The sequence below is a fragment of the Camponotus vicinus genome, unplaced genomic scaffold (genome assembly GCF_025532165.1).
Source record: "Camponotus vicinus isolate PSW18456_S1 unplaced genomic scaffold, iyCamVici1.0 SCAF_10, whole genome shotgun sequence".
Classification (NCBI taxonomy): domain Eukaryota; kingdom Metazoa; phylum Arthropoda; class Insecta; order Hymenoptera; family Formicidae; genus Camponotus; species Camponotus vicinus.
The window spans coordinates 14,086,814-14,108,106 of record NW_028141946.1 but is presented as its reverse complement, the minus strand read 5'-3'; the positions used below and the strand labels follow the sequence as shown (position 1 = coordinate 14,108,106).

General features: G+C 44.3%; 1 protein-coding gene across 1 annotated transcript; it reads right to left on the bottom strand.

The window, feature by feature from the left end:
- Positions 1-961: 961 nt before the first annotated feature.
- On the bottom strand, positions 962-6,753 carry LOC145960099 (uncharacterized). The gene is made up of 6 exons (XM_083079368.1): positions 6,698-6,753; positions 6,515-6,598; positions 6,270-6,410; positions 5,930-6,112; positions 2,491-2,557; positions 962-1,070 (listed from the first exon to the last, which is right to left on the bottom strand). The coding sequence occupies exons 2-6, from the start codon at positions 6,570-6,572 to the stop codon at positions 962-964; spliced, it is 558 nt and encodes a 185-aa protein (XP_082935494.1). The 5' UTR covers positions 6,573-6,598; positions 6,698-6,753.
- Between the last annotated feature and the right edge of the window lie 14,540 nt (positions 6,754-21,293).

The following is a 21,293-nucleotide window of genomic DNA, read 5'->3' as shown; positions in this document are numbered from 1 at the left end:
GTGCGAGAGAGATTACTATACTTATTCTATCTAAGCGCGAGAGAAAGAGATAGCGCGAAGAGGCCGCGTGCGAGAGAGAGGGAACGATAGCGCGAGATGATCGCGTACGAGAGAGAGAACGATAAATACTTACAACTAGCGCGAGAGAGATAGCGCAAGGGATGGGAGCGCAAGGGAAAGATGTGTAAACAAATACATTTTTTCAATTATAAATATAAAATATAAAATTTATTTAACTATGTGTAAATACATTTTTGTGTCATAGCGCGTGCGAGATAGATTACTATACTTATTCTATCTAAGCGCGAGAGAAAGAGATAGCGCGAAGAGACCGCGTGCGAAAGAGAGGGAACGATAGCGCGAGATGATCGCGTACGAGAGAGAGAACGATAAAGACTTATAACTAGCGCGAGAGAGATAGCGCAAAGGATGGAAATATGTGCGAAGAAATTACGTCATGATTTAGACTTAAAACTCTTTATTCTTCTTTTATACATATTTTTCTTACGTACTATGGACTAAAAACTAAAGCTGCCAGCTCGCAATCGACGAGCTGATGCTTGTTGAAAGCGTCACTCGCACGTATTACATTCGATACTTCTTTCGGATTTATTACAGTGGACGTGATATTGGAGTATTGCGTAAACTTGACATCAACTGTTTCAGTAATTTTATCCAATCGATCAAAAGTTACATCTATGCATTGATCAAGATCGAACATACAGATGTAACGTCGATTCGATCATCATAATGCATACGTTTGAAGATTCGAGACTTATGAGTTTGACGTCGTTAATCGTACGAACTCTCACTGTTAGCGGTCCAACGCTTATGAAATTGTAGTCATCTTTAGAGTCGTTCCGAAGGAAATTTTGAATATTGCGACGTTGCTCGTAGAGTCCCTTCCACGTTTCGAGAGATAATATCAGTTCCTTTCCTCAATGATCTCCTATGGCAATCTTCACGTAGGCGGACCCACGTTGATACCAATTTCGAGGAATTTGAATTCCGTAGCTGTCAATGCGTATCGTCTACCTAGTATACGAATCGCACGACGCTCCAATGAAATGCTACGGGAAAAATTAAAATTAAACAATAGTAATAATACAATTTGTAAAAATAGAAAAATGTTAAAGGAAACTTACTCGTCACATTTGTTCTCAAACGATGGAGTTTTATCACGACTCGGCACATAATTATTCACGCGTCTTCCGACGCCGCTGCTGCTGCTGCTTCTTTCGACGTAGTACATTTCTCTGGGGTTATGAAAAGTGAACCACGAGCGGTTAACGCGACACTGATCGTATAAGAATTAACCGAGTATATATAACGCTCATCTTCCAAAAGTATAATGTGGTGGGGGATCAATGCTTCTAACGCACTGAAATTTAGGAGAAGGGGAGACGGCGCTCGGACTAAAAAATTCTTAGAAACGCAAGGAAAGGATTAGGGAGGGGAAATAAGAGATAACACATATTAATGTTTACATATTTTATTTTTCTTGCAATTCTTTCTGGCGTTGCGACCACCAGTTAAATATTTTGAATACATTTTGTAATGCGCAATTCTTAACATGTTTTCCACATCGCATACTATTGGTATTATCTAATTTATTTAGAGCATCAATATCTTCGTAATCTGCATCCAAGGTTTCAATAATATAACCGTTTCCCGCATCGTTTAGTATATCGGTCAGCCATTTCTGCTTTTCAAGTCCTTTAATGTACACGACAGATGATTCTTCTTCTTCTTCTTCTTGTTCATGTATCGTACCAACGACAGCTGTTGTAATTACACGCTGAGCCAAGCCATATGGAACGTTTCCGTCTTCCCATTGTAATCCGTGATGATTTCTAATCACCCATGAGACTTGACATCGCTCAGATTTTGTAAGCATGCTCCACGGTACGGCACATGCGAAAAAGTAATGTGAGAGAACATATCCCTTTCTCAGGATTGCCGCTTCCTTCACGAAGAATAGTTTGCCGATGGTAAATCCTTGCAGATCTACAAACGTTGGTACGGACATGACGAGATCTCTCGTCGAGAGGAATGACGAAACTCTAAAACCATCTCGCAACACTTTGATTTATATCCTGCCCCTCTTCCCCTCTCTCTTGTGTCGATATTGTCGCGAACACTTAGGTGATTTTGCGTACAACGTTGGTCAACGGATTGTACTGGATCACGCGATCGTGTATGATGAGACAGTACGCAGTGATATTCGTCGGCACATGAGATGCCAAAGAATGGGAGCGCAAGGAGAGGCGCGTAAATAATTGCAATTTTTTTACAATTAAAAATATAAAATTTATTAAAGTGTATTATACATTTGTGTGTGTGTGTGTGTGTGTGTGTGTGTATGTCTAATAATAAAATAATAATAGTAATAATAATAATAATAATAATAATATAAAAATATAAAATTTAATATAAAAAATATATATATAGGGGAGGTGGGGGGGGTGATGCGCCGGGCTAAGGGGAGGCCGCTCCTGGAAGGCTAAGGGGGCAATGCGTCGGGCTGAGGGTCGATGCGCCGGGCTGAGGGCCGCTCCTGGAACAGAAAAAAGACACATTTCATTATTTTTAATAATTTATTTTAGGATACTTTTGATATATTATAAATTGTAAGTTACTTACAATATTTTCCATGGCTCATCTTTATATTGAGCAAATGGGACACATGTACAATACAAAACACCCCAGAATCATCTTCCACATTTTTTTCTAGGAAGAATTCGCGTGTATCAGCGCCGATGTTCAGCTGTTTTGCGCCTTTGTTTTCTCCGTTCATATAAGCGAAGGTGATACGCGTGAATTATTTCTGAGATGTAAATAAATGATTGATACATCATACTTATGTATTAAACACAAAGATAGCTGCTTTGTACCCTTGCTTCCCCCGCTCATATATCAGTGCCGATGTTCGGCTGCTTTGCGCTTTCGCGGTACACCCCCTCTTCCCCAATATAAGTAATTCTAGATTTTTGCGATAATCCTCAAGTAGATAGCTTACGGGATTAGTATGCTGCACTTTTACAATTTTAAACACCTCGGTTGTCCAATTTGGCGTGTAACCCTTCTCAAAATGTGTCTTGCTAACGCGTACCGAGCCACCTACTTTGAATTTCGCCGGACCCGCGATATTTACACGGTTGTACACAGTAGCCAAGAGTCTTTCAGCGATCGCGGGGGTAACGTCGACGGGTCGCATACCGATCGTTCGATGCTTGCGCGCGTTGTAATCCGATACGAGTCGCGGCAACGCGTTGATCCACTTGTAAGATCCGTTTAGCGTAAACATCTTCCACATGTCGTTTTTCAGCGTGCGATTGAATCGCTCAACGATCGATGCCTTACGGAACGGATCTTGCCGTGGCTATTGAAAAATGAACGGTTATGGAATGATATTGAACGACTGTCGAACGACTATTGAACGATTGTCGAATGGAAATGAACGACTGTCGAACGGAAATGAACGACCGTTGAACGGAAATGAACGACCGTTGAACGGTTATCGAACGGAAATAGTGTGTGTGTGTGTGTGTGTGTGTGTGTGTGTGTGTGTGTGTATGTGTACTGCCATTTCTCTAAACTATGTTGTTTCTCGCTTCCTCGGTTATTCCCGATCGTCGATCCATCGTTGTTTCGATTCGTCGATCAAACGATATGTGCCCCGAGTATCACCGTGCGTTTTATCATTCGTTGTCACTCTTTAGCTCTTCGTAGCCGTTTCTGAGCCGTTCACTACCGTTTGTCGTTTTTCAATAGCCGTTCTGTATCGTCCGCTACCGTTCGTAGCCGTTCGACAGCCGTTCGATAGCCGTTCGATAGCCGTTCGTAGCCGTTCCTGCCCCGTTCGTTGTCGTTCGTTGCCACTCTCTAGTCGTTTGTAGCCGTTCTTCTTCTTCCTCGCTATCTCTGTTATTCTCGATCGTCAATCCATCGTTGTTTCGATAGCCGTTACATAACTGTTCGTAGCCGTTCTTGACCCGTTCGATAGCCATTCGTTGCCGTTCCTTAGCCGTTCGTTGTCGTTCGTTGCCGTTCTTCTTCTTCCTCGCTATCTCTGTTATTCTCGATCGTCAATCCATCGTTGTTTCGATAGCTGTTACATAACCATTCGTAGCCGTTCCTGAGTGTTCGATAGCTGTTTGTTGCCGTTCCTTAGCCGTTCGTAGCCGTTCCTGACCCGTTCGATAGCCGTTCGATAGTCGTCCGACAGCCATAAACATTATTTTCCACAGTAAAATTCTAAAAATAATAAATGTTTATTTTTTTAATTAATTACAAAATTTTTACAAACCTAGTAAATTTGCATTTCATATCTTTAATGCTCTGTGCATATCTCACTTCATATTGACAGTAGTTTGTTATTTAAATATTATATAAGATTATATTTGTTTTTGCATTTATCTTTGAATCATCCATTTCGCCGGAAATGTTTGAATTTTAGATCCTAGGTATGAAACATTGAATTCAATTAAAAATCGATTTAGCGATTAATTAATAGCACTGCACCCTAAATAATTGCACTAAATAAATTTTATTTTGGTCATCTCAATTAATTAAACGAAAATTAAATTAGTGAAGTGGATATAATATACATTTTCATTAAAATAAAAAGAATCTTCTTTTAAATGAGTATTGCATAGCTTAAAGTTAAATCAAGAGTGATTGGGATATAATTGGTAAAAAGCATAATTTGAAGCATTTTTACGATTTTAAAATTAGTGCATAGGAAGTATAGTGTTGAGACACTGTCGCATATTTCATATTGTGATAATAATTTTTTTAATAAAATTATAAAACTAACAAATTAAAATTCATAATTTTTAAAATAGTTGTACATAATCATACAAATTTAAAAAATGCATATTTTATTGTTAAGATATTAAATATACAATGTAAGTTTACGATCTTTAATAACATTCAAAAATATATTATATTTAAATTGCATAGGTTCTAAATCGAAGCGTGCGTTTAAATTAAAATTAAAAAATCGTTTATCAAGTCTGAGCTGTATATTTCATTCCATTCTTAACACGATTCTTTATTTCATTCCTTATTTCAGTTTCTCCAAAACAAAGAGTTTTGAATAATTCCTTAGTAATCGAGGCATCTTGAGAAAACCAAATATCACTCGTTCCTATTTACACGTCGACAACAATGTTGACTTGTTTTTCTTTTTTTTTAATTAGTCGTATACTGCTTGTAGAAAGTTTTTGTAACGAATGAATACACTTAATATGCTAAAAATTATACTCACTGGTACAATATTATGCAGTAACCACTATAGTGAATACTGACGATGTCCTATTATCAACGTACTGGAAGATATTATTCCATAAAGTTACTGTACCATACAGTAGAAATATACAGGGTTTAGCAAAAGTGTGGAAACCCCTTAATATTTCGAAAAATACGCATTTAAAAAAAAATGTTTCATACAAAAGTTATAGGGTTTTATGTGGCGCATTACACAGCAACATTATTATGACCTCGAATAGCGTTGTCAAGGTTATGTGAAGGTCACCTCCAACTTTTTAAATGGGACACCCCATATGCTTTTGCATATTCTTGTAGCTTATCTCGAGAGCTTTTCAAAACACTATAATTAAGTTAGTTTTCATTAAGTACTTTCCGAGTTATGAGGCTTGAAATCATTTCTTAATTTTACATAAACCATAAAATATCTTGTAAAATATTTATTTTTCGATTATCTTACCTTAATACTTTTATGTACAAAATAATGAGAGTAATCAATTGGTGTAAAGAAAACATACAGTTGTTTTTAAGAAAAAATATGGAATTGTTAATTGCAAATTACATATTTTTTCTTAAAAACAACTATAAGAAAAATTAAGAATTTGTTGGATTAAATTCGAGCATAAAAATATACCGAGAAATAAATTAATAAAGTTACCTTCTCTGGAGGGAGCGTATACATTTTCCTCTTCTTCCTCTCTCTCTGTCTCTTCTTCTTCTTCTTCTTCTACCACTATCACTTCTTCCTCTTCCTGCACTTCTTCTTCTGCTTCCCCGCTCTCCTCTGTCTCTTCTTCATTAATCTCCACTCTCTCGCGCTCCTCCATCTCTCGCAGAAATTCTAATAATATTTTAAGATTTGAATATTTAATATTATAGAAACAAAATTTAAAAAATACTTATTATAGAAACAAAAATAAAAAATACTAATAGTTTTAAAAATACTTTTATATTCGGATTTTCGTTTTAATATATATTTTACATCAACATCATCTTACCTGACGAGAACATTTCACTATCGGGGCTGCTGACCGCGTATGCGATGTCGGCATTGTCATCGTCCATGTTTTCCTCACCGTCGTCATCGTCAAGAACGACAACGGGAATCGCCGGATTTTCCTCGAGTAATCGCGGTCTTCCTGAAATGTAAAATATTTTTATTAGTATTAATTATTATTTTTATTACTACCGAACAATCTATCAGAGAAAAATTAGCATGCGTTTTTATTACGTGCAAACTTACGTGAAGGACCTGCCTCGGGTTCTTCCTCAGCGCGGCGTCTACGCGAAGGTCGCACCATCGCTGTTCTCGCGGGATTATTGTTTCCTGCGATTAATTAGTAATTAAATATTTAACTTTATAATCGCGATTTTTTGTATTTTTTCATCGAAAGTAAAAATAAATAAAATAAGTAAAAATAATTACCCGCCGACTGGATCCTGCTGTAGTTTTGGAGTAGGTAGGTTACATGTCCACCTACATCTTCCTCTTCATATTTCTCATCTTCTCTCAAGGCTCTTCGTGCACTAATTATTTCGCCGGCAATATTTAGCAATTTCTCGTCGCCGTCGAAATGCCTCAATTTATATAAAATTGCAAGCATTGTATCGGAGCAGGCACACGCGAAACTCGAAAATACACTATAATTATGTTCATTTGTTTCCGTTAATTTGGAAATGTAGCTCGCGAAATTTATCTTTGGAGATAAATTCGCAGCCAACTTTACACATCTTGATATCAAATTTTTATTACACGCCATTTTTTATATATATATAATCACACAATATATATTATCACACTTTCTTATAGAACACTATACTTTCTGACAGAACACTATACTTTTTGACTATAATTTTGCTATACCGACGTATCGATGCGCTTTCAAATCATGTACTATGATCTGATGCGCTTCAATCCTTCTTATATTCAACCAACAAACTTTCAGAGATTGTCGAGGGCATAAAAGAAAAAATTTTTTTTTGTAACTGAACCTAGGGTTGAAAATGTGTTGTTATCTCGCTATGATTCACAGATTGCTCGAAAAGATCGGACCCCGAAATATCTCAAAAATATGTTATCTCGCTATGATTCACAGATTGCTCGAAAAGGTCGGACCCCGAAATAACTCAAAATATAAGTTTATGACATAAAGTTATAAAAAAATATATAAGGGTATAAAAAACCTTTTATAACCTTATATATATTTTTATAACTTTATGTCATCCTTCTTATATTCAGCCAACAAACTTTCAGAGATTGTTGGGGGGCACAAAGAAAAAATTTTTGTAACTGAACCTAGGGTTGAAAATGTGTTATATATATTTTTATAACTTTATGTCATCCTTCTTATATTCAGCCAACAAACTTTCAGAGATTGTTGGGGGACACAAAGAAAAAATTTTTGTAACTGAACCTAGGGTTGAAAATGTGTTGTTATCTCGCTATGATTCACAGATTGCTCGAAAAGGTCGGACCCCGAAATATCTCAAATGAAGAGGACTCTGCTGCACTAGAGTATCATTTCTTTCGTTGCTCTTCTGTGTTTCGGTGGTCTGCTGTACTAGAGTATCATTTCTTTCGTTGCTCTTCTGTGTTTCGGTAGTCTGCTGCACTAGAGTATCATTTCTTTCGTTGCTCTTCTGTGTTTCGGTGGTCTTGTGCAATGGCTGAAGAAAACGTAATTATCATCGACGACGATACGGATGATGATTACGATTATTGGATGGATCCAGTTATGGCGGAGAGGATGGAGATAGAGAGAGAGGAGAGAGAGAGGAGAGAGATGGAAGATGATGGATCTGATATAGAACCCTTGGTGAAGGACAGTGATTACGATAATGACAATAGTGACGATATTCTTGATGAACTGTTACAAAAGAAACAGCGAGATTTAAGCATACCTGAAATAATAACATTAAACGAAGCAACAAAGGTATGTTGCATTTCCTATTACTATATGGAAAATGGATCGAAATATTGTATCGAATGCTTTCTAAGAGTACCGTATCAATTTGAAGAAACTAGTTCTGTTCGAGAACATAGAACCATAGCTTATGTCCATGTGGAAAATATGTCATGCACAGGGTGCAGAACATGTTTGAATCAAATATTGGCCTGCAACATGTATCCTATTTGCACAAATTAAAATAGATGAGTCATGGATAATATTGTAAGTATCTTTTAATTTATTATATATCAAAAGTATTTTAAAATAAATTATTAAATAATTTAAACTAATGAAATGCATATGTTTTCTTCTGTTTTCAAAAACGGCTTCCCCAACATAGCCCGACGGTCTATTTTATATATTATTATTTTTCCTTTATATTGTATACTTTTTATTAAACTCACACATTTAAATAAATTATATATATTTTTAATTGTAACAAAAAATTGCAATTATTTATACGCCTTTCTCTTGCGCTCTCTCTCGCACTAATTATAAGTCTCGCTATCGTTCTCTCTCGTACGCGTTCTTTTCGCACTCTTATCGTTTTCTCTCACACGCGCGGCAAGGGTACAAAGCAGCCGAACATCAGCAATAAAAAATAAATAAATAAAGAAGAAAGAAAAAAGAAAAAGAAGGTTCCAAGATCCAATCCTTCAAAGGAATATCGCTGTTTATATTGTTTTATTGTTTATACTTGTCATAAAACATCCAACACGTCCTCAAGCGTCCCCCGCCCCGCAGCCCCCGCGCCGCCGAAATCCCGCGTGACGTCATCCCCCGCGCCACCGAAATCCCGCGTGACGTCATCCTCGATAGGACCTGAGTTAGAACCCGCGTGACGTCATCCCTGATAGGACTTGAGTTAGAACCCGCGTGATGTCATCCCCCCTCCATCCTGCGTGATGTCATTCCCCCGCGCCGCTGAGATCCCCTCTCCCCTCACCCCCCCTGAGATCCCTGCGTTAGAACTCTCCTAGTACTAACTACTACCGGCCTAGTATCAACTACTGAAAGAGTCTCATGAGAGCTCAGGTAGCAAGCACACGTCATTTTGACGTTTCAAATTGGTCATTCACTGACTATTCTTGACGTTCTTATGACGTAAAAGTGATGGTCACAGATTCATGACATGTACAGCATTTTGACGTCACAAAATGTACCATATTTTGACGTCTTTTTCTTAGCATAAGAATGTATTTAATAGTTGTCGAATAAAGCAGATTAACCGATTCGAGAGCATCATTGAACAATTACAGCCATTCTATTCTTCAGAGGAATCTCGGATCGATTAAACTGCTTTATTTGAAAACGCTGGAAAACACAAATATGGTAAGAAAATGTCACAAGTTTTATATTTGTTATTTTTATTTTATTTAAACATAAATAAAAAAACTTACTTCTAATATCATATAAAACTTCAACAAATAATGTCTACCGTTGCCTGCGTTTTATAAAAATATATTTTGCCTAATCAACTGTATTATATAAAAATGTGTATATTTTTTGGCAGTTTAATTATACTCGATTGATATAGCTAATATTTTCACTGTGCACTAATTTAATGAACATTTGATGGTTAAGCAATATGAGTCGTGCACAGATAAACGCATGCATCGAAAGAAAAATTGTTAAAGTTTGATCGCGAAAGTCATGTTATATAAAAAATTTTAAAAGATTTTTTTATGGGATCGATGTACTAACTAGTCACATTAATAACAAAATAATCGTCAGTTCATGACTGAAGTATGACGTCAAAATAATGTTATATCAAGACGTCAATATAAAGTCATGTACATAACAAATCAGTCATTTTGACGACATATGACCAAAAATGATCAGATTGTAAAATCGCACGTAAACAAGTTACATTTACAAAACTTATTGGTAGCGATGCATTCGGAATGGTAAAAATTAATTTTTTCAAGCAATGTTTGAAATTAATTTCTGGATCAAAACAGATATGTATTTTCTAATAAAGATATAAATTACATAAATTTTTATAATAGATTATAAGTAATATAAAATTTAGATGAGACAACAAACATGCACTTTATTATATATGTTTCGTTGAATTGTTTAATATAAAGTAAAATGTAATATTACTTGACATTAAACTATACATTATCTAATAAAGTACTCATGTAAATTTGTGTGAAATATTTCGCAGGTGTTTCAAGGAAATGTGAAGAACTTAGAAAGATCGGGCACAAAGATATCCGTTGCAATAAAAACGCTTCGGAAAGATGCTTCTTCCCATGAGAAAAGGAAATTGTTAAAGAAAGCCAACCTTATGAATTTTCGACACAAACATATATTAAGATTGTAACGTTGCGATTTTTCGTACCGCGGAATCTCTGATTTCGGATAGCCGTCGGTTCCAGATGGCAGATAAAATAAGGTTTCACGGTTGTCTGTGTAATAAATGCATTTATTATGTCTCGAGGGAGTTGTACAGAAGTGTGAGTGTGTGTGTGTGTGTGTGTGTGTGTGTGTGTGTGTGTGTGTGAAGATGGATTTGTGTAGGTGAGTACGCGTGTTTACAAATGTGAGCGTGTGAGTGTGTGTTTGAGCGCGAGGCCGTTCGAGATTCGATAACGCGCGGGCCACGACTCTACGGGATCTCGAAACGAAATAATCGCCGCGATTTGTAATCGGCGCAAGTTATGCGTAAGAATACGCCGCTCGGTATAATTTGATGGTGGACGTGCCACGGATCTCGTAACGATTTTATGAATACGCACAATTAGTAACGCGGAACAATATAATTCGCTCCACGTGCAATATGCGATTGCACGTGTGATACGGCGCGCTCGGGTTTTTGCACGCCGGCTGGCGCGGTTTTTGTCGCGTTTCTTGTCGTCGCAGCGATCAGCTGCTCGGCTTTAAATCCGGTTGTTGTCCGGTAATCGGAATTGCCTTTAATTTTTCCCCAGATGGATTTCGGGTTTTCGGAAAGCGTCGCGACGCTAGCAAGCGTCGGAGGCGGCTCGTGTTCTACCCCGTGAAGGCGCGATGCCTGATAAGGATCTAGGTTCGGAGGCGATTTCAAAGGCGCCGATATCGATCGGCAGAGGCAGCGTTCACACTACCTTCTGGCCTTGTTACTTTCGCAAGGATTTTCTCTAGTTTGCTTTGCTTGCCTTCAGACGAGCTCGGCTGCTTGAGAAGGATTGGAAGGATCTGTCTGGATGTGCCGTCGAGAGCCCGTTTTATACTTGGCTAATTACCCGCGCCGGCGTATTCGGTAATTACCCCCACCGAGCGGCGGTAAAAATCGGAGCGGTTCGGATCCGCCCGGGGGAGTTCGGGGTGCCGAGCGCGGGTTCTCAACCTCCGGTGACGGCTCCCGACGGCAGTGTCGCAATAATTAAGTATTCCTACCCGGATGTTTACTAAGTCTTTAAAAAAATGGGCGCACAGCCCTCTGCCAATGCACGACCGATGTTCGTCGGGCGGCAGCTTCCGGCCGGTGTTCGCCGGAAAACGATGCATTCGGGGATGCATCGTTACATCACCCCCATTCTCAAATTCACACCTGAATTTGAGGCGTGACTAGCTGGGTGATCTGGCTTAGCGGATCCGCCGATGGTACTGCAACTTCCCATCGCGGCTAAAACGCAGGATCCATTGCCCGTCGGCGGTGCGGGGTCGGTAGCGGCGGGACACATGCACCGCGAAGTGCGGCACCTCAAAAACCAGGCCCGGCTCGACCTGGACCTGTATGGGGTGTGCCGGGATGGGCCCCATCGGCATCAAAAGATCCGGCACGGTGGTTGCGTTGGCGGTCGTTGTCTCGCGAGCTGGTGGCGGCGGGCGGCGCTCGTATGGCCGCGGCGGTCTTTTCCTCGATGGTGGTGGAGGCGGGGCTGCCAGCATGGCGGCGTTGACGGCGTTCTCGCGGTCGGACCGTTGTATTATCGTGCCGACCCGGGGAGCCTTCGGTCTCTCCGATGGTGGTGGAGGGGGTGGCTCTCTGTCGGGCCTCGTCGTGCCCGACGGCGGCGTTTCTTCCGCCAAGTAAGCGTCGATGGCTTCCAAAATTTCGTCCGTCTCTCTAGACATTTTGTAAGCTTCTAATCGTCGGTTGTGGCTTCCGACTCTTCGTCGGTCTCGTTGTCGGCTTTAGTGAGGGAAAGGTCGTCTGCTGTTTTGTTATTATCCCCTGTATTGCTTGTTTTCAAATCCTGTATGTGTACATGCCTGTCCCATTTTCCTCTTTTGCTTCGGATGCCGACGATAACGGGTGAGACAATATTTCTCACCTCGTACGACCCACTGTATTTTGGCGCTAACTTTGCGTTAAAGGCGTCGGCCTTTTTAGATAGCGGGTGCTCTCTTTTCCAAACCCACTCGCCGAGCGTGGGTTTCCATTTTCTGCGGCGTAGGTTGTAATACTTTTCCTGGCTTTGGAAGGCTTGCGCCAGGTTGATGCGGACCAGTTCGTATGCCTCCTCCAGGTTTTTCTTCACTGCATCTGGCGCGATAGTTGGCGGTGCCTCTAATTCGGTCGGCGGTGTTAGCTCGCGGCCGTGCAGCAGGTATGCCGGCGTGTACCCCGTGGTGTCGTGTGTCGCGGTATTATACGCGAACTGTAGCGCGGGTAGCTTCTCATCCCATGTGCGGTGGTCTTCTCCCACGTATTGCCCGATCATCATTTTAATCGTGCGATTCGTCCTCTCGACCGGGTTACAGTGCGGTGCGTATGCAGGAGCGTTTATGTGTCGGATGTTTAGGGCCGCTAATCGGTCTTCCAGTAGTTTGGACCTTAGTGTGTGGCTGTGTGCCATTGTCCGTCAGGATGGCGTCCGGCTTTCCGTGACGTAACACGAGGTCCTCGGTGATCGCTTTTGTTACGGCGGTGGCTCGGCGAAGTGGGACGAATTCTGCCCACTTCGTGAAGCGGTCCTGGATTGAAAGGAGCCAGGTGTGCCCCTTCTTGGACCTGGGCAATGGCCCAACCAAGTCGATGGTGGCCTGCTCCGAAGGTCGAGAGACATTCATGGCGTGTAGGGTCCCGGGGGGTCGTTGTTGTGCGGCCTTGTGACTCTGGCAATTCCTACACGCCCGGACGTATTTTCCGATATCCCGGAACATTCCCGGCCAATAATACCTTTCGGCGATCCTCGCGATGGATTTCGCGATCCCCAGGTGCCCGGGGAGCGTCGTGGAATTTCTCCATGGTAGCTCGTCGTAGTGGCTCTGGGATGCACAGCTTCCATTGTTGTTCCGGGCTCGTCTCCTTGAAGTTCAAGCTGTGAAGTATATGGCGGTAGAGGGGTAACCTCCTTTTCGACACGTAACTATTCGACACCGCTCGATTGGACACGCATTATTGGACACGTTTTATTGGACACCGCTCGATTGGACACCGCACGATTCGACACCGCACGATTCGACACTGCACGATTGGACACGCACATTGCACGATTGGACACGGCAGCATTGGACACTGCACGATTGGACACGCACATTGCACGATTGGACACGGCAGCATTGGACACTGCACGATTGGACACGTACATTGCACGATTGGACACGGCAGCATTCGACACTGCACGATTGGACACGCACATTGCATGATTGGACACGGCAGCATTGGACACCGCAAGATTGGACACAGCACGATTCGACACCGCACGATTCGACACCGCACGGTTGGACACCGCATGATTGGACACCGAACAATTGGACACCGCACGGTTGGACACCGCATGATTGGACACCGCACGGTTGGACACCGCACGATTGGACACCGCACGATTGGACACCGCACGATTCGACACCGCACGATTCGACACCGCACGATTCGACACCGCACGATTCCACACGCACGATTCGACACGCACGATTCGACACCGCACGATTCGACACCGCACGATTCGACACCGCACGATTCGACACCGCACGATTCGACACCGCACGATTCGACACCGCACGATTCGACACCGCACAAAGAGCATGGAGCAGACACACACACACACACACACACACACACACGAGGGGGTGCAAGAGGGGCCTTCGGCCCCCCTCCCGCACCCACCTCGTCCCCCTCGCTTCGCGTGAAAAGTTGCAAAGTGGAACTTCGCTTCGCGTGGAAAGTTGCACCCTATCGTAGGCACCCCTACCGGCGGGGTGCATACATGTCCAAATGTGCGGTGTCGAATCGTGCGGTGTCGAATCGTGCGGTGTCGAATCGTGCGATGTCGAATCGTGCGGTGTCGAATCGTGCGTGTCGAATCGTGCGGTGTCGAATCGTGCGGTGTCGAATCTTGCGTGTCGAATCGTGCGGTGTCGAATCGTGCGGTGTCGAATCGTGCGGTGTCGAATCGTGCGGTGTCCAATCGTGCGGTGTCCAATCGTGGGGTGTCCAACTGTGCGGTGTCCAACCGTGCGGTGTCCAACCGTGCGGTGTCCAATTGTGCGGTGTCCAATCGTGCGGTGTCCAATCGTGCGGTTTCGAATCGTGCGGTGTTGAATCTTGCGTGTCGAATCGTGCGGTGTCCAATCGTGCGGTGTCCAACCGTCCGGTGTCCAATTGTTCGGTGTCCAATCATGCGGTGTCCAACCGTGCGGTGTCGAATCGTGCGGTGTCGAATCGTGCTGTGTCCAATCGTGCGGTGTCCAATGCTGCCGTGTCCAATCGTGCAATGTACGTGTCCAATCGTGCAGTGTCCAATGCTGCCGTGTCCAATCGTGCAATGTGCGTGTCCAATCGTGCAGTGTTGAGTCGTGCGGTGTCGAATCGTGCGGTGTCCAATCGAGCGGTGTCCAATAAAACGTGTCCAATAATGCGTGTCCAATCGAGCGGTGTCGAATCGTTACGTGTCCAATCGGGATACGCCCGCGGTAGAGTCGTCCCTCGTCAATTCGGTATTCCGGTCGGGCTTCCAGGGTTCCTCGGACCTCCTCCATGATTTTTCGGTACCACTTACAGTGGCCGGTGCGGGCGGCGCAGTTTGCGGGTTGACGCGATAAGGCGTCCGCAACGCGGTTAAGTACTCCGCGGCGGTACTGGATATCGAATTCGTGCTGTTGCAGCTCGAGGCCCCATCGTCCGAGGCATCCGGTCGGTGATTCGAGTTTCCTTAGCCATTTTAGCGCCTGGTGATCGGTTATCACCGTGAAGGCGTAGCCCTCTAAATAGTTTCGCATCCGCCGAATTCCCCAAACGATTGCGAGGCACTCTAGTTCGGTCGCACTATAATTGCGTTCGGCCGCGTTGAGCGTGCGGCTTGCGTAGGCGATAACGCGATCGCCGTCGGCGTATCTTTGCGTTAACACGGCTCCTAGGCCCGTGCTGCTGGCGTCCGTTTGTAGGAAAAACCGGCGGGTGTAATCCGGGCAGGCAAGTACCGGCGCGGAAATCAGTTCTTGTTTTAGAGCTTAGAAAGCGGCTAGTTCCTCCGGCCCCCATTCCCAGCGGGCGTGTTTACGCGTTAGTCGCGTCAATGCGGCGGCGATGGTGGAAAAATTTGCGATGAACCGGCGGTACCAAGAGGCCACACCGAGAAACTGGCGGACTCGTTTCATGGTCGGTTCGGGCCAATCGGCCACGGCACTCACTTTTTCCGGATCGGTACGGATCCCCTCGCGGTCGATTACATGCCCCAGGTATTTCAGTCGGTCGACGCAGAACCTGCACTTCTCGGGGTTCAGTCTGAGACGCGCTTCCCGGATTCGGCGGAATGTCTCGGCGAACAGTCTCAGGTGTTCGGAGAATGTGTGACTGATGATAATGATGTCATCCAGATACACAAAAACGTGGGGTTCTAGTTCGGGTCCGAGTACGGAATCGAGCAGTCGTTGGAAGGTGGCCGGTGCCGAGTGTAATCCAAAAAGCATGACCTTAAATTGGAAAAGCCCTTTTCCCGGTACGGTGAACGCCGTAATGGGGCGGCTTTCCGGCGTGAGGGATATCTGCCAATACCCGCTTTTCACATCTAAGGTCGACAAATATCGCGCCCCCGTCAGTTTGTCCAAGGTAGTCGTAACCTGGGGTAAGGGGTACGCGTCGGTGTGTGACGTCATTCACGCGTCGAAAATCTACGCAAAACCGGTACGCTCCGACCTTCTTTTTGACCAGGACCACAGGGGAGCTCCACGAGCTGCTCGAGGGCTCGATAATGTCCTGGTCCAACATTTCGTCCACCTCGTTGTTAATCACGGCCTGCATTGCCGGGTTACGCGGCCGGTATCGCTGTTTGATTGGAGTGGGGTCCGTCAGGCGGATCTGGGCCCTTCCGGTGGGTCCCCGAACATCCTCGAATTTCCTCAACTCCCTCTCTAAAAATTCCTGTAGTTGTCGGCGCTCTGGGCCCTCGGGCGTCTGGTGGGCCAGTCCCTCAGCCGCACAACATTGATTCCCGTCTCGGATAATGGAGAGTGGCGGCGGAGGTGTCCCCAGCCGTAGTTTCGCCTGCGCGTCTACAGCAAGGAGCACATCACTCTCCATGTTGGGCACGACTGAGAACGTGTGCATCACCGACGAGTTCTTTACGCTTATGGGTACCGTGAAGGTACCAGGTGTGGGATCCCGTCTACGAGCACAATTTGCCCCTTTCCCGGTTGCTCTCTTATCCCGTTCGCCTGTAATCGGTTCGCGGTGCGGGCGTTCAGCAGTGAGACTTCGGAGCCCGAGTCGATGAGGGCGTCGAGTTGAACTCCCCCAATGGTTATCCGAATATGTGGCCGCGGTAAAAATCTTACGCGGTGTCCGGGGCGGCGGTTGCGGCCGCGGTAGTGCCAGCCCCGGTGGCGTTTCCCTGCCGCGGGTGGCATTCAGAGGTGAGAACCCCGTCCTTACCACACTGCGAGCAAAATCTCTTGGCCGGTGGACGGCACTGCGAGCGGGTGTGCCCTCGCTGTTTGCAGCGCCAACAGCATTCCGTTTTGTTATACACAGCGGCTACCGTGGGGGCAACTGACGCTTTCTCCCTTTTCCGGGCGTCCCGCTTTTCCTTTTCGATATCTTCGAATTCCCGGGCCCGGCTTTGTAACTCGGTTAAATCGCGCACGTCGTCAATTCGTACATAGGTTTTGTATTCTGGATGCATATTATCGTACAGGGTTTGGAGCTGCTCTGCGCGAGAAAAACCCCCGGCCCGGCGCATCAGAGTCATCATCACCGTAGAGTAATGCATAAACGGTTCGTCGACCTTCTGGTATCGTTCCATGATCTCACGGCGGAGGGAGGCGACATACCGGCGCGGGAAGTACTGGAGTCGGAACGGTAAATCTTTACTTTAACTTACCCACCTCTAATGACTTTGACCTTGACATATGTTGTCAAGGTCACTACCCTGAGTGACCTCCAAAAAGTTTTAGCCGTCGGTCATTGTTTATTAAAAAGTTATAAACAAATAAAGTTTCATGAATTTCACGTAATTTTCGAACATATTACGTACTTAATAAAATGTATTTATAAGAAATATACGTTTATTTAATTATTTTTTATTTTTAATAACAAATATTTAATAAATTATTTAGGCAAAATAAAAAAAAATATCAAAATAACAATATCTCTATTACAAGTGAAATAAGTAAGCTAAATCAGAAATATATAAACATGTTATTACACAGTGCTTCGCAGTATGATTATCCTGATCGTTTCGATGCATTTTTCAATATTATGTCTCAAATATATCCTTTAAATGAAAATGTATCTGATAATACAGCATAATAAAAATACATATTAAATACATATTTTAATATATATGTTATAAATAAATTCGGTAATTATATACTTATACGTACGTTCGTTTCTGATAGACCTCTTATGAAAAAATTACAAACCCATGAGAGGTCCATCAGAAACGTATGTGTACACACACAAGACGCGCGCACACACACACACACACACACGCGCGCGCGCGCGCGGGGGGGTGCAAGGGGGCCTTCGGCCCCTCCTCCCGCACCACCCCGCCGGTAGGCAAGGTGGACCTCGTTTTACAACTTCAACATCTGTCCGTTGTAGCAAAGCAACGTCCACCTAGCCTACCGGCGGGGTGGTGCGGGAGGGAGGGCCGAAGGCCCCCTTGCACCCCCCGCGTGTGTGTGTGTGTGTATGTGTACACATACATTTCTGATGGACCTCTCATGGGTTTGTAATTTTCTATGCTAAGCGATGTATCCATTGTATCCATATAATTCGTCAAACTTTATTTGTTTATATCTTTGTAATAAACAATGACCGACGGCTAAAACTTTTTGGAGGTCACTCAGGGTAGTGACCTTGACAACATATGTCAAGGTTAAAGTCATTGGAGGTGGGTAAGTTAAAGTAAAGATTTACCGTCGGAACGCGCGTTCAAAGTCATCCCAGGTTCGCCAATCCCCGTGATGGTTGCGATACAACAGGGTATCTCCCTTCAAAATTTCGGGGAGGCCCTTGAGCATCTGGGCCCCCGAAAACCCGTAACCGTCCCTTAGTTCCTGCAGGCGTTCGATAAACGCCGCGGGGTCCCGCCCGTCGAAATGGCACCCCCACTTGCGGATCTGATTAATTGTCTTCGCGTCCGTTACTTCGTATAAGGGGGGTCCGGGGACACCAGGCGGATCGATGACGATCATCGGTACGGTGTCCGCCGTCATCACCCGATTCCCTTCCCCAGGCCTCGAATTCGTCTGGGTGTTCGTCGACGTACGCACTCATATATCTGCGGAGATCGTCCAACCGGCCGGAGTCGTCGACTCCGTATGTTCGCGCGATGGCCGCTAATTGATTCTTTGGTAGGCCGTATATCCACCGTTTCATGTTTAGCACACTCACCGTCGAGAGAAGAGAGGGAAGAAAAAACAAAACGCTTCTTTATTCCGCAGTTCCCTGTTCGGGCGCCAATGTAACGTTGCGATTTTTCGTACCGCGGAATCTCTGATTTCGGATAGCCGTCGGTTCCAGGTGGCGGAGAAAATAAGGTTTCACGGTTATCTGTGTAACAAATGCCTTTATTATGTCTCGAGGGGATTGTACAGAAGTGTGTGTGTGTGTGTGTGTGTGTGTGAAGATGGATCTGTGTAGGTGAGTACGCGTTTACAAATGTGAGCGTGTGAGTGTGTGTTCGAGCGCGAGGCCGCTCGAGATTCGATAACGCGGGCCGCGACTACGGGATCTCGAAACGAAATAATCGCCACGGTTTGTAATCGGCGCAAGTTATGCGTAAGAATACGCCGCTCGGTATAATTTGATGGTGGACGTGCCACGGATCTCGTGGCGATTTTATGAATACGCACAATTAGTACCGCGGAACAATATAATTCGCTCCACGTGCAATATGCGATTGCACGTGTGATACGGCGCGCTCGGGTTTTTGCACGCCGGCTGGCGCGATTTTTGTCGCGTTTCTTGTCGTCGCAGCGATCAGCTGCTTGGCTTTAAATCCGGTTGTTGTCCGGTAATCGGAGTTGCCTTTAATTTTTCCCCAGATGGATTTCGGGTTTTCGGAAGGCGTCGCGACGCTAGCGTCGGAGGCGGCTCGTGTTCCACCCCGTGAAAGCGCGATACCTGATAAGGATCTAGGTTCGGAGGCGATTTCAAAGGCGCCGATATCGGTAGGCAGAGGCAGCGTTCACACTACCTTCTGGTCTTGTTACTTTCGCAAGGATTTTCTCAAGTTAACTTTGCTTGCCTTCAGACGAGCTCGGCTGCTTGAGAAGGATCGGAAGGATCTGTCTGGATGTGCCGTCGAGAGCCCGTTTTATACTTGGCTAATTACGTGCGCCGGCGTATTCGGTAATTACCCCCACCGAGCGGCGGTAAAAATCGGAGCGGTTCGGATCCGCCCGGGGGAGTTCGGGGTGCCGAGCGCGGGTTCTCAACCTCCGGTGACGGCTCCCGACGGCAGTGTCGCAATAATTAAGTATTCCTACCCGGATGTTTACTAAGTCTTTAAAAATAGGCGCACAGCCCTCTGCCAATGCCCGATCGATGTTCGTCGGGCGGCAGCTTCCGGCCGGTGTTCGCCGGCAAACGATGCATCGGGGGTGCATCGTTACAAGATTGTTGGCCGTTTGTTTAGATGGGGATTCTCCGTTACTAGTATTGGAATTGATGGAAACTGGTGATCTGTTAAAATATTTGAGAGATTGTCGAAATTTGCAAGCGTCAGATTCGCATGTTCTGCGTTTGCAGGATTTGCTCACCATGTGCAAAGATGTTGCGCGAGGTTGTTGTTACTTGGAAGAGTTGCGTTTCGTATACAGAGATTTAGTGTTTCACAATTGTTTAGTATCGTCGAGAAATCGCGAGAATCGTGTCATCAAAATTGGAGATTTTGGACTAGCTAGAGGTATCTATAAGGATGATTATTATCGCGTGGTATAAATACAATTATTAAAAAAAATTAAGAAATGAATTCTTTTGAAAATACTTTCCATTTTTTTATCATAATAGTATCGTGCATTGTTTTTTCAAGTAATATAGAATATAAATAGTTTTTATTTATATATAGCAAGAGATAAATGAACGTTTTTCATTTTGCACATATTGTAAAAATGAAGAGAAAGATAGGGATGTATGTGGGAGGAGGTCGGACGTGTCTTTACGCCCATTTGATCAACGAGCGACAGAATCCATCCGTGGCAACGGCATTGACGCATATCCTGTGGAGAGAGCATTCACACATTTTTGCCGAACGAATAATTGCTAGAAAACAATATTCGCAGACTAGAAAAATATGCGAGGCGCAAGTGGCTGGATCGGGAATCGAACCCGAGTCTTTCGCTTTCCGGGCAACTGCTCTAGACCACTGAGCTATCCAGACCTCACACCTAATGCTGCTTTTTAACACAGTGATATGCGACTCCAGAGCGATGTTGGTATCTTGCTCGATGCATGCAATGCCGATTGCCATGGAGGATCCTTGAAAAGGTCGCTCGCTGACCAAATAACGAACCAGAAAATTAAATTTTTGTTAAAATCATGTTTTAGAAAGGAGAAGATTTGCTTCCTGTTCGCTGGATGGCACCCGAATCTTTGATGATCAATATATTTACTTCTCAAAGCGATATTTGGTCATTTGGTGTTTTAATGTGGGAAATTACATCGTTGAGTGAGCAACCTTATATTGCCAAAGC

Bases quoted from the DNA above. Each gene is read 5' to 3' on its own strand.
- LOC145960099 (XM_083079368.1), bottom strand. From the start codon at position 6,572: ATGGTGCGACCTTCGCGTAGACGCCGCGCTGAGGAAGAACCCGAGGCA. The intron at 6,411-6,514 runs GTAAGTTTGCAC...TTTACATTTCAG, and splicing joins ACCCGAGGCAGGTCCTTCAC to GAAGACCGCGATTACTCGAG. The intron at 1,071-2,490 runs GCCTCCCCTTAG...TTTTTCCCGTAG, and splicing joins CCCTTAGCCTTCCAGGAGCG to CATTTCATTGGAGCGTCGTG.